This window comes from Meleagris gallopavo, chromosome 1 (genome assembly GCF_000146605.3).
Source record: "Meleagris gallopavo isolate NT-WF06-2002-E0010 breed Aviagen turkey brand Nicholas breeding stock chromosome 1, Turkey_5.1, whole genome shotgun sequence".
Classification (NCBI taxonomy): Eukaryota; Metazoa; Chordata; class Aves; order Galliformes; family Phasianidae; genus Meleagris; species Meleagris gallopavo.
The window spans coordinates 122589441-122602902 of NC_015011.2; the positions used below are offsets into that span (position 1 = coordinate 122589441).

Here is a 13462-nt window from a genome sequence, read left to right on the forward strand (position 1 = left end):
TAATTTTGTTTATTTATGTTTTTATTCTTAAAGGAAACAAAATGAAAAACATTATGCAGTGAAAACACATTCATTTTTATCCTTTTATAATAATGTTTACCATCCTTAAATGTAAATTAGTGATTTACACCTATCTACTTATATTCAAATTACAGAGGGAAAGGAGTTAAACCACTGTTTTTCTTCTAATTCTTTCAGTGTAACCTGTAGCTGCTACAATCATGACAGATGTTACACTCAATATCAATTTTGATATTCCTGCCTAAATTTACAGAAAGCAGAAATAATCAAGTATGGATTTCCCAATTCATTTCATTTATGCATTGAGGGAAATTCCAGTTTAAAAACTAGGTCTAAAAATTTGTAATGGTACTAATGGAAAGAACTGTAAAAAGTGCTATAAAAAGTAGTCAAGTTTCTTGTAAGGTAAATCTAGTTGCTGAAGGCCTGTGCAGATAAAATGAACTGTGCTAAGCATACAGAATATTTATATGTTCAGAGAGCATACTGCAGATTCTGTTGGGAAGGTCATGACTGGTTTTATTGCATCCATTCAGCTTGCAGACAGGCGTACCTTTCATCATGCCAGGTAATGTCTGTAAGATCAGTAAAGACTCAAGATCATGAATCACCGATAAAATAGAGTTTTTGTATTTGCAGAGTAACAAAGATCTTTATTGGGAGCTTTAATGGAGGCAGAGATTCACTGAATTGTACACATACATAATGTCTCTACGTCAATACATTTTCTTCTGCTTTCTTTACCTTAATTAAGTCCCAGTCTTAATTAAAACAGTGATTAAAATATCTGTATCTGCATACTCAAGCATAAGATATACCACACTCCTAAAGAGCAGAAACACATGCCGGTCGTATTTTTGTAAACCTTTTGTTTTCCTTTCGAGCCAGACAAGGCTGTGTTTCATCTTAACGATGCACACAGACTGTACCTCAGAAGTGGTATTTCCTGGGTCCAAGGGGAGTGTGAGTGGGTGTTTCTGAAAGCTGTGCATATGGAGTATGTACTTGTTTTCCTTGTAAGGAGTGCAGGAGTGCTTTCTCATTCTTGGATACATTGCTACAAATATGTAAAAACGGGACTGGAACTTTCAATATTGGGCAGTGTATTTGCTCCACACATCTGTTTGACTGTTTTTTAAAATGACCACTTTAATTTAATGTTTCATGTCCATTTGCTAATGTTTTTCTTCAAGCTACTGCATTCAGTTATTTGAGACACAGCCTTGATGCAGAAATGAGATCAGTTTGGTACCAATGACGTCAGTGGGAACTATGTCCATAATTTCCAAGGAAAGGGATCTAGGAACTATGGTTGAAGCAGTATTGAATACCAAATAATGTTCCTCAGCAAGGCAACGTAATTCTTCTCTTTCTGCTCGTTCTTTTTTGTTTCTTTTGCTGTTGGCCCTGGCTTTTATCCTCTCATTTTCATAATCATGTGAAGCCAAAGTAATCTCAGGTATAAGGCTGCCAAACCAGCTTTGGATTTCTGTGACTGTTGTGACTCTTACGCTTTGAGTGCAACAGTGAGGGCCAGATTAGCTCATTCTTACCAGCTGAGATGCTGGGCGGCTCATTAGTTTGGCTGATCCGTCTCCTATTTAGCCTCAGATGTTCCCGTGTGAAGACATGTCTGCTTGCATCATGGCAGGTATCCATTCACTCATTTATCACTTTATTTTCTTTTCATATCCATTCTGCCACAGGTCACACTCCTTGCTTCCAATACAAATGTGAAGTGAAAAAAATCACATAACCACTCTGTAAGAAAATGTGTGATCAAATCCTGAGAGAGTAGGAGAGAAGTGACCTAGAAGAAGTAGTTAAAAAGCAGTCCTCTACTCAAAGAAGTAAAGAATAAGATCAGGGTGCACAGCTGGCAAAACTGTTGAGAGAAAGGGGGAGCCAGATATAAAAATTACCCTCCACGGTGTAAGTCTGCAATTGAGAAATGCAAGTGATTTTGAAGTGGCCGAACAAAAGAGATAGAGAAGTCAAAATAATTAAGTGGTAAATTCATACGGCCAACCTAGAAAAACATAGTCAGGAGCAATGGAAACAAATGATAAGCAGAAACAAGCAAAGTACACTAAACATTCCTATCTGGAAGCCAGGACAAATAGCCAGGATAATGACTTGACTCATTTTCAAACATTTTTAAAAAGGAGAAGGACAACAGGAATAGTGAGGGAAACAAGAAAATCAGAGAAGCAGTGAAAGGCTTCAATGGAGCAGTTTCACTTTCTGCCTAATAATCTAAAAGTAATACTGCTCGATATACAGATCAGGCAAACTAAAGCAATCTTTCAATGAGAGCAAGCATCATCTATTTTAATATATATGTATTTGCATTGTATATGTGGTATACAATGGCTTTAAGTAATAATGTATCTGTGGGATGTTTTTGATTTTTGTTCTTTAGTAGCTCAGGAACCAGTTCCTTTCTAATCAATTTTAGTAGTTTCTTCCAGAATGGTTTTTAGTGCTATTGTGAATTTACCAGAATCTGCATGAAAGTAAAACTGCAGTCATTGTCTTCTAGGCAGTGATTTGTAGGAGCAAAAGGAGAGCATTTTCTGTTACGTTTACTGATATCAGAGCTAGCCAGGTGATTGCAGTGCAGGATCTTGTCAGAGAGGTAGCAGCTCCATGCACTGCTGCTTCATCTGAGAGAGAACAATGTCCAAGGAGCCTCAGACCAACAGAGAATAGATATTTTTCACCTCAACAAGAAGATGTGTTTTGGAGCAGGGCAATCTGGTTCACAACCTTGCTGTCTCCAGTATGTTTTTTGTGTGCGTGATAGTAGCAGCACATAGGAATCTGGATCACTCACCTATCTTCATCCGTAGATGAACAGTGAAATCTCTGAGTGCTAGAAAGCAGCAAAAGAATCCTGAGGATCATTCATCTTCTAGCTCATCTACTGTACAAGGCAGTAAGTATGCCTCAGTCCCTGTTACAGCCAGCAGAGCCTACTCAGCCATGCAGCTTACCATGCACATTGGTGGTGGGAAGAACTGAACAGCTGTTGGCTAACCCTAGGCTCTGGAATTGGTGGACAGAGATCTCTATAGACTGCACTGGGAGCAGAGGCACTTGCTGATGTGTGGACAGCTAACATCCTGTTCTTTGGATGCTGCAGCGTGGGCAGGGCTGGTGCATCAAGACTGACTTCTCTGCTGTAGGCAAGCTTACTGACTGAAGCTTGTGTTTCATAATGACTATATACACAGCATCCCTCTGCCACTCATTCAGGTGTTGTAATTTCTGCTAACATATAAACAAGGGCATTAGAAGATAAGAAAAATATCATTAGGCCATTTGTTCTTATAAGGACTAATTATAATATCCACAACAGTTATTTAGCATCCAGTTCACTTCACCTATGCTCACTTCTGTATTTCCTCAATGTGTTCCTATAAACACAGTTTACAGAGGTGTGAGGTCTGACGTAGGGCATTTGAAATTTGTCTGAGAGGGGAGAGTTAATTTTTGTATTTGTGACTGTATTTTCTGCAACATCTAATAGGACTAAAGGATATTCTTAACTTGAAAAAACAAATATGTCAGGTCAAATTTCTGTTTTCATATTAAACCCTTACTAAAAAGAAAAAAAATAAGAAAATGTTCTTGTGGAAGCAAAAGTCCTGGAATTTTCCACTTCTGGTTTAACACAGACTGAAGAGAAGACTCTGTGCTTGTGGTTTAAATGGGATGAGGTTAATATGGCTTCCTGAAGGTAATCTCTTTCCACAGTGATAGGATGTACTGCTTCTCTTTTTAATTAGAGAGGTGAGTGGGTTGGATCCCTAAAATTTAGATTTGGGTTTGGGTGTGGATTTATAGACCTGCTCTCCCAGCAAAAGCTGAGAGCGATTGTGTCTAGGCCCATCTTTTGAATTAATTTTCAGTAATTAAAGTGCAATGTGTGGGAGGGGGCTAAAATGAAATACAATTAAAATGTAATGCTCCTTCTTTGGTATCCCCATCCTTATTCATTTTAAGCCATCTCCAATGCTCTGATGGGTTTAAGGCTTCCTGTATCACACTCTGTGCAAGCAGAAAGGTTTGAGTGAACTCTTGCCAATGGCTCTGAGCAAGCATGGGGCATGTTTCAGATTACACTGTGTGTTGTTCTGATTTGATCTCCTTGCTAGGAGAGGCTGAGAAAGGCCGCTCTAGGGGATTTACTTCCAGCAGCAGCAGCACATGATCCTTCAATCGCGTGATTCTCACCGCTGAGGTCTAATGGGGAGGGTGAAGAAAAAGCTCACGCTGCCTTTTGGAAGCAACAGCGGCGGCTTCTGCTCGCAGGCCCTCTCCGCCAGCTGGATGCTTCATGGCCTCCCCCAGGTTAGAAACCTACTGCTGCCCCAACAGGGATGCAGCCACACAGCTTGTGATGAACTTCCAGCCCCAGGTCTTCTGTGGGGTCTGCATTGGCAGCGCCTCAGCCAGCCTGCTGCTTACCATCCTGCAGCTCCTGCCGAAGAAGGGGCAGAGCCTGCGGAAGATGCCCAAGGCCTCCTCCTCCTCCACCATTCTTCTCCTTATCTCCGTGTGTGACATCCTCGGTAGCTCAGGTAAGCGCCATCTTGGCGTTCCTCCCCTGTGCTGCAGCAGGCCCTGCCGGCAGATGGTTGGGAACGTGCTGCATGTGTTCAGGGGAAGGTTTGGGCTGAACAAGATGAGAAAAGGGCAGGCCTTGAGGGGAGAAAGGTCCTGCTTAATAGCTAAGTTTTAAAAGTAAAAGTTCTTGGCAAATCTTCACCAAAGTCTCTACTTCAAATTAAAATCCTGTACTGGCTGAGGCTTAGAGGAAGGTGTAGAAGCAGAAGTGAGGGAGCACATGAATAACTAAAGCTGACTTCCACAACTTAGCTGATCTTTTGGACTGCATTTGGAAAATATTTGCATGTGTCTGTAAATCCTCTCAGAGTCAGTGCCGCTGTTCACATACCAACCCAAAACTGGACACAGCAGGCTGGCAGCATGGTGTATAGAACTGCAGCTGAACACAGATCGAGTACTGTGCCGGCATGGGGAAGCAGAGAAGCACCCTTAGCAGGGAGTCCTGCCTCCAGCAATGGGCTGTCTAAATCTGCCCTGGAATTTACTGCCAAGTTAGACAAAAATTACCATGACATATACAGGGGAAATAAAAGCTGAATTTTTTCCACATTAGCATCTCTTCTCTCATGTTAGATAACTGAAGTAGTACTGTTGTGTAAGTCTCTCTGGCTGCTTGTGAAAGGAGTAGGGTTTTACACATTTTCCACTTTTACACCTAGCCAGGTCTTCTCATGGTACGTAAGAAGAACCAATATTAAAATAGACGATGGATGGGAAGATAGAGAAAGACATGGAAAGAGCACAAGAGCACCTGGAAAAGGGCTTTTCAATCATAGAATCATAGAACCACACAATCACGAAGATTGAAAAAGACCTCCAAGATCATCTAGTCCAGCTGTCCACCTACCACCAATATTTCCCCACTAACCATGTCCCTCAGTACAACACCTAACTGTTTCTTGAACACCTCCAGGGTCAGTGACTTCACCACCTCCCTGTGCAGCCCGTTCCAGTGCCTGACCACTCTTTCAGAGAATAATTTTTTCCTAATCTCAGTCAGATAAAGCCAGCAGCAGATAAAGTTATTTTTCTCCTTTTCTCTTTCACAGGCAAGCAAAAACTATTTATCTGCAATTGTTCTTGAATTAGATTCACCTTGGAGGGTGGAAGCACGGTGTGCTGGTGCTGTGTGTTGGTGCCTTAGGGCCTACTTCGAGCAATCCCACTAAATCTCAGCAGCAAACTGAGTTCATGCAAAAAGTCAGTATTGTTCTTACCTAATAGTGAAACCATGCTTTTTTCAACTCCTTGACAGAGAGGAAAAGAGCTGCTTGTAAAAATGAGGACAGAGAAAAATGTTAAATAACATTCTTCTGAAATGAGGAGTTGTAGAGAAATGACCATTAGCAGTATGAATATCTGCAAATTAAATTGTAAGTCATTAGTTACTGGCAATGCCGATACGTTAAATGCCTCTTGATTCCCTTTAGGGAAGTATATGAAAGTATCTGTAGATAAATGAGGCTTAGATCTTTGTGACATGACATGGCAAGTCCTCCAGGCTCACAGCTGCTTTCTGTAAGCCCTCACCCTGGCATCTGGCCTGCACTGCACACCCCAATAGCCACAGCCGTGTGAGCATGCAGGATCCAGGCCGCAATGCAGAACATGCGACCAGCAGCTAGCATGTGACTGTGATCACGCTGACAGGCACAGAGCACTCATGCGCTTCTCTTCAGGTGTGATCTTCAGATCGACTGTCTGGTTGGGCTTCCCGAGCTTTGTTGCCAACATCTCAGTGGCCAATGGGACTGACGTGTGGCCCTCTGTCTTCTGCGTGGGCAGCGCGGTAGGTACACGGGTACAGTCCTGCTTGCTTTGCTCACACAGTATCCAAAAGGCAACATACTGCGTCCCAAAGGGGGTTAGAATTTCCTTAAATCCCTGATGTGGATTCTGGATTAAGGAACACAGAATAAGAAAATGTAAATGCATTACAGAAGTGCAAATTTAAGTAATCACGCTATTATTTAAGTAACAATCACACTATTGCTTGAGGTATAAAATCTGAGCTTACTGTACAAGAAAAATATTATTTGTTTTTTTTTTTAAACTAAAACACAGATAATTATGCCAATTTCCTCAGCTCAGTAGGAATGTAGGGTAGCCAAAGAATTCACACATCAGCAATAATAGTAGTAGCTTAACAAATCAAGGCTTACAATATAAAAAAGAAATATGCTGCATATAAGTAAAACTATTCAGCTCTTGTAGTTTTTGAATAAGATGTGCCAAAATGCAAGTTGGTTTACTTCATATGCCTAAATAATGACAATTTCAGATATAATGGCAGAAGCAAGTATCAGTTGTACACACCTATCAGTTCTCAATTTTCCATCATACATGTTTAATTTTTGCTTATGAGATACAACAACTTATTTTTTTTTCTTAAAAGAAAGTGAAACTGCCAACATCAATATCTTGCAGCAGGAATGCCCTGTTTGAAAACTACATTTCCATATGGCTTAAGTTTTGCTTTCTGGCTCTTACCATAAAAAGTAATATTTTAAAGCAGTGACAAGGATGCTGTATGCAGACTGTTTGTTTTTCATTTTGATCTCAGGTTAAATGGCAAGCAGCAGAGCGGTCTACCGCAATTTTTGTTTTCCATTTCTTGGGCTCCAGGAAAGTGCTGCAGTTTGAGTCACTTGCTAAGTTTAAATTTAATTATATTGGAATGAAAAATGACCCTACTTCCCCTAACATATTCTCATGTGAGTTAATAAAATGTTTCTGGTTCTATTTTAGGTTTCTTCTGGTGCTATTGTTTTATTTCATTTACGTACAACTCAGTGAAATTCCAAATAGTGAGACCCTGAAGCATCTCCTTCAAATGAGACCCTCTGATCTGTAGATGGATACTCTATAGCAAGATGTGGCACTTTGCAAGAAGCTAGATAGCATATGAAAATTTTGTTTTTAGGTGCATCTGCTTTTTATTATTTTTGGCAACCATCTAGACTATGGTGGAATTTATATGTGGAAAGACCTCACGGTTTATTTTTGTATGTATGTGTTTATATATAGTAAATTCTACATTTCTTAACTGCAGCAAATATGTAATAGTGCAGATTAAGTTACATACTGAGCACTGTGAATAAAGTGCACTAGCAGGAAAACTGGAATTTTATTTTCTGACTTATGTATTATTAAAATGTATTAGCACTTTGATTAAAATACTGAATAATTCGTGTCACAAATGACTAGATGTAGGAACTATACCCTTGTTCTAAGGAAGTATTTCCCAGCTTGATTTACCTTTGGAGGAAGGAATGGTAGAACTCAAATCACTGATGTCTGGCTCAGTAACAAGTATGTTGGTTTCCAGGTGTAAAAGGATGCTACTATGGAACTGTGACAAAGGATATTCAGATAAGAGTTGAAAGCAGGGCTCAAAGGGAAGGTAATTTGAATATTAAAATAGTCCAGACCATTACAAATAGCTAGCTCCTGTTGGGAAAGGATTTGGAATTTATAAATAGGGTCTAAGAAAGGTCAGTTATCTTCTATAGGCTCATGGGAAAAATGTATAGGGTCAACTCAAAAATGCAGTGGAATTTAACTTGACTTGAACTTGTTTCCTTTGGATTTTTGTAAAAAATTAGCTATGGAGTTCAGTATGGACAGAGTTGGGTATTTTTCTGCATATCATCTTTATCAGTAGTAACACCAACTCAAGTTCTTGAATGTGGATAAAATACCCATCACACACAGAACTCATGATACAGAGGCACACTGTGGTGAAGGCAGACCTCAGTTATATTTTCATACCTCAGCTACTAAAAAATGAAATTTTACTAAAATGTTATACCAATTTTTTAAAATAAAATGTTCATTACTAATCTTTAAAGTTAAAACGTTGTTTAATAATTTACTTTAGACTTAATTAGTGCCATTCAGGGTTAAGACTGGAGATGTAAACAAAGACTGGAGATTTCTAAACAACTGAACAAGCTGTGAAGGCAAACTGCTCAGTTTACCTAGGAGCAGATCCTTTGGCTACAGCAGTACTGCAGTAAGAATTCATACCTCACAAATCTCAGTTGGAAAATGCACACATTTAAAGAACAAAAGGTTTCAGTCTCCCCTCACCTCCAGCAATGTTTAAGAAGCAGCTGTGACATTTGCCTTTTTTTTTTCCTTGCAGATGTGGATCCAGCTGTTATATAGTGCTGGCTTCTGGTGGTTATTTTGCTATGCTGTCGATTCTTACTTGGTGGTAAGAAGATCAGCAGGACTGAGGTACTAGAACTAAAGCTCTGAATGTCTATTTTACTTCTTGTGTTGTACATCCGTGTTTGCATGCAGCTATCTGAGGGTATAAATGAAGTCTGTGCAAACATGTGATGTTCACATGGTTACCAGATAATGCTCTGTGTGAGTGGTGTTCTAAGTGCTTCAATTGCAAGGGCAATGCTTGGATATTGACTTGCTTGTGCCTAACTAGCATTTAAATCTAACTGAATTTATTTAACTTTCAAAAAAATAGGGTGCAGATTGGGCATTATAACACTATTGCAACAAGATGCTATTTTTATCTCTGCTCTGTACTTGATTTTTGTGGCAGAAGTGATAACATTAATATAAAACAGGAATGAAAGATTTTTTAAGCACAGAGGTATGATCTTCTCTCAGGTGGGAGCAGTGTCTGACTCTCCAAGTCAAACAGTTCTCTGCAGCCTTCAGAAGGGTGCTTGGTTGGCTGTTTGGCTCCCTTCTTCTGTTTTTAACTCCTGAAGGTGCTGTCTGCAGGAGCAGTGAAGGACGCAGGGTTTCCTTCTGCAGATGTGGGAACAGGGGAGAGACTTCTGGCCTCTGGTTGGAGGACATGACACTTCTGTGTGCAAGCCTGCCCAGCTGCCAGGATTTCTCTTTTTTTCTGGAAGGCCCCTATCCCTCCTGCCCTCCTCAGTGTGCTGCTAGCATTATTCACCTCACACCTGTCCTATGTTAACATTGCCATGTGAGAGTTCGTGTCCTTAATAACCTCTGTCCTGCTTCTTCCTCCAGTACAATTGTGCTGTACCACATGATGGCCTGGGGGCTGGCAGTTTTGCTCTGCGCCGAGGGCATTGGGCTGCTTTATTACCCGTCCCTTTCCAGGTGAGCAGGCCTCTGAAAGCAGACTCCAAAACCCTGGTACTCTGTAGTTATTTGGATGTCTTTTCATCAATGTTAGGGACAGACATCCAAATACTGTTTTTTGGGGGGGTTTTTTTGGTCTTTGAGTGGTGTCTCCTACTGAGTCTGTGCATCCTGGGCTTCCGTGGGCCCTTAAGATATCACCCAGACATTTCATGCCCTGTGATGCATTTCAGTGCTGTGGTGCAGCTCCTGCTGTGAGCCACTACAGGTCATGAGACCCAGGAAGATGACATAGTGCATGGGGCTGCTGCAGGCATTAAATACTGGTCCACTCCTGTTCTTCTGCTCCTGGTTTCAGCTTTGTATTTACTCCTTTAAGTTTGAGGAAAAGTCACAGACGATGAGAGTTAATAATCAACTTTGTGTCCCGTGTGAATTGGTTGTGAAAATTTGAGAATTAAAAGTTTAGCACCTGTTTAATTCCTTTCATGTTTGTTTTCTTGTTTGTTTTTGGTTTTAGTTAAACGTGACAATGATGAAATAGCTGAGACTGTCAGATGTGGAAAGAAAATAATGAATAATGTGTTAATAATTTTTTCTCAGCTGTGAAAGAGGCCTGGAGCACGCAATTCCACATTACATCACAACCTACGCCCCGCTCCTGCTGGTGCTGGTGGTCAACCCAGTCCTGTTCAGAAGGACAGTGACTGCAGGTATGTTCCTAATGGCCAGCATGAATGTGTACATCTTACTTAGCAAAACAGAAATAAAAGTAAAGTAGAAGTACAAAGTAATGCCTGTGTACTTAAGGATATGGGATAGCTCCTCATTAAATCAAAACGGATGCACTTGAGTATAGAAGAGTATTACCTACCAAAATGAAGATACCCTCTCAATAAAAAATGTGCATTAGAGGTACACTGATCACATACTGAAGTTATGCTGTTTTAGATCTTACTATTGCAGACTGGCAAAGTTATTTCTATGTTACTAAATTACTTTTGATTTAAAGTATTTTTGGCAGTGTATGGTGGTTATATGATGGTTACTATAATACTGGTACCAATGTATATTTTGGAATGCAGTTAATTCCTTTTTAAGGATAATGTTGGTGATATCCACTAGTTGGTTTATCTTCTTTGAAGCTGAGAATTAAAAAAGGATCAGAATTTTGTTACTCCTGATTCTGAGATTATGAAACAAGTGAGAATTGTACACAACTCTCGACTGAGATCCTGAAGCTCCTGTTTGATTTAGTATCCAGCACTTTGAAGAAATGTGACTGAAAAAAAAGGAACAAATTCAATGAATTCTTCTAATGTAACACGATCAGTGCTAGATGTTTTCAGTGCCTGAATTCATACTTATAATCTACACCTTCAATATTTAAGAACAGCAGCAGAAGGGACTGTGTTTTGAGTTCGGTCTTCATCCCATCTGCACTGCATTCCTTAGTAATGCCCACCATCAAAGGAATAGCTGACAAAATCCATGGAATATTTTAAAAATATATTTTATATGTAGAATCAGCCTATTTTTGCTGATGTTACACTGCCAAGTTTTATAGGTGTAGACAACACTGTACCAGCTGCATATTGAAATACAACTAATTACCTTTATTGAGGTACCTTCTATTTTTTTTTGCTTATCTCAGAGTCACAGAGTGCTACATACTTGGTACAAAAGACAAACCATATTTGCATCATTGTATTATCTTAGTCTTGTAACCTGCATTTCTGAGATAGCACTCAGCAAGCCTCTACCTAATTTATACAGGATAATGGTTTTTGTTTTTTGTATTTTAGTTTAGAATAATGTCTCTATGCATGAGCAAACAGAAAACAAATGTTACCTCCAAAGGCTGGGACCAAAATGCTCTATAGGAAAAAGATAAGCTTTAGCCTAAATTTTAAATAATCAAAAATACCTGTAACTGATGTTTTGGTCTCTAAAAACAGTCAGTAAGCTGATTCCTCCATTCTGCACTAGCTGCTATATTTGTGTGGGTTGAAGGCATAGACTTTTTTTGAGCTTATTGAAATCAGTAGTTTGGTAAATGGTAAACTTACCTTCTTTAGCATGTCCTATAGAAGAGAAGACAATACATTTTCTACAGACAGCAGCAAAGGTCTTCAATGAGAACATAAATAATAAATGTTTGTGCTTGTATGCGACGTGCATCCATGCATTTTTATGTATGTGTGCATTTTGTAGGTATGTGCACATATATTCATATGCCTCTGGCAGACTGTGTGGCTAAAATACCTACCTGTACACCTACTTTAATATTTGTGTCTGTATTACCTCTGCTACCTGCTCATGTAGGCACTAAGGATCAAATTTTGTTTCATACTTTCAGAAATACGTGTTGCTAAAGATGGTGTCTTGTCTCTCCTTGTTCTGAAGTCTTGCAAGCATATTTTTCTCAAACATCCTGCAGTTTCTCTTTACTGTCTAATGAAAGTGATCAAGAAAAGCAACAAGGGAACAACAAAACAACAAGAAAAAAAGATTTACATAATGAGATCTGTAGAATGTAATGAAGTGGGAATTTATCTGTTTCTTAACAACAGAATTTCTCCTTGGCTGTAGAGAATAGTAAAAGAAGCATTGAGCTTCAGCTTAAAGAAAGGATTTTGAAGTAGTAAGGAAGCAAAAAATGTTAAGGACAGATGGAGCACTAGAATCGCTTGGCTGAGGAATTCTTTGTGTGTTCCTGATTTTTCAGCAAGTTTGCTGAGGCTGCAAACAGCCATACCTAGATATAATTGCAGTATTTAGAGGCTGAGAATGAATTGGATAATCTCTCAAAGTTTGTTCCTTTTATGGGAAAATAGACAACGAGTATGTTTGTGTTAGTACATATATCGATTCCTTGATATCTGAACAGTATGTTGCATATCTGTCTATTTTTGTTGGCATTACAGTTTTAGGTTCTAGAGATGTAGTAGCCAGTTATGTCGTCATGGCACAATTACATATGAAGTGTATAATAGTGTTGACTGTATTCTGTCTTAGTCTGAACATCACATAATAAATACTTCCTTACATCATGAACATCATAGAGAAGCATAAGAACAACCTTTTTGTTAAAGAACTGTGCTGACCATACTATTTTCTGTTTTCATTGGGACTGAGAGAAGAAAAAACTGCTGGTGGGATACCACCTACTTCAGGAATCCTTAGTGGATGTCCTTCTTTAGGATTGTCCTAATCTTTAGGATTAGGCTGTGTATGAGATTTGCTGCTGGAGACAAACCCATTGGTTCCTTTGTTCCCTCTTTATAGACATCTGTTTTCTGTATCCTTGTATCTACAAATAGTGAGATGTACGTATATTAATGAACACAACTTTATACTTTCCAGTTGCCTCTTTACTGAAAGGGAGACAAGGGATTTACACAGAGAATGAGAGACGGCTGGGGACAGAGATCCAGATGCGCTTTTTCAAAATTATGCTGGTATTCATTGTTTGGTAAGAGGTGCATTTTATTTTAACCTGCCCTTTCCCAGATGAAAACAACTGGGGACCAAGAACAGAATCTGATGGTTTACTTCATTTGCTTGTCCTTATGACTGGAAGGGAAAGTTTCTAAGGAAGACAGTTCTAAACTAGTTCACAAATTAGCTGAATCACTCACGTAACATCAGAAGGCTGCAAGGAAATGATAAAAATGTTTAACCAACAGGAAAACAATGACACTGAGAAACAATAGCAAAA

General features: G+C 39.3%; 1 protein-coding gene across 1 annotated transcript in view; it reads left to right on the top strand.

Annotated features, from left to right (window-relative positions):
• Positions 1 to 328: 328 nt before the first annotated feature.
• Positions 329 to 13462, top strand: part of GPR143 (G protein-coupled receptor 143) — a 17637-nt gene continuing 4503 nt past the window's right edge. Inside the window, exons 1-6 of the mRNA XM_031557498.1 lie at positions 329 to 4607; positions 6336 to 6445; positions 8804 to 8898; positions 9667 to 9759; positions 10345 to 10454; positions 13108 to 13216. Coding sequence (XP_031413358.1) covers positions 4364 to 4607; positions 6336 to 6445; positions 8804 to 8898; positions 9667 to 9759; positions 10345 to 10454; positions 13108 to 13216 — 761 coding nt within the window. The 5' untranslated portion in view covers positions 329 to 4363. The remainder of the gene's footprint in view (positions 4608 to 6335; positions 6446 to 8803; positions 8899 to 9666; positions 9760 to 10344; positions 10455 to 13107; positions 13217 to 13462) is intronic.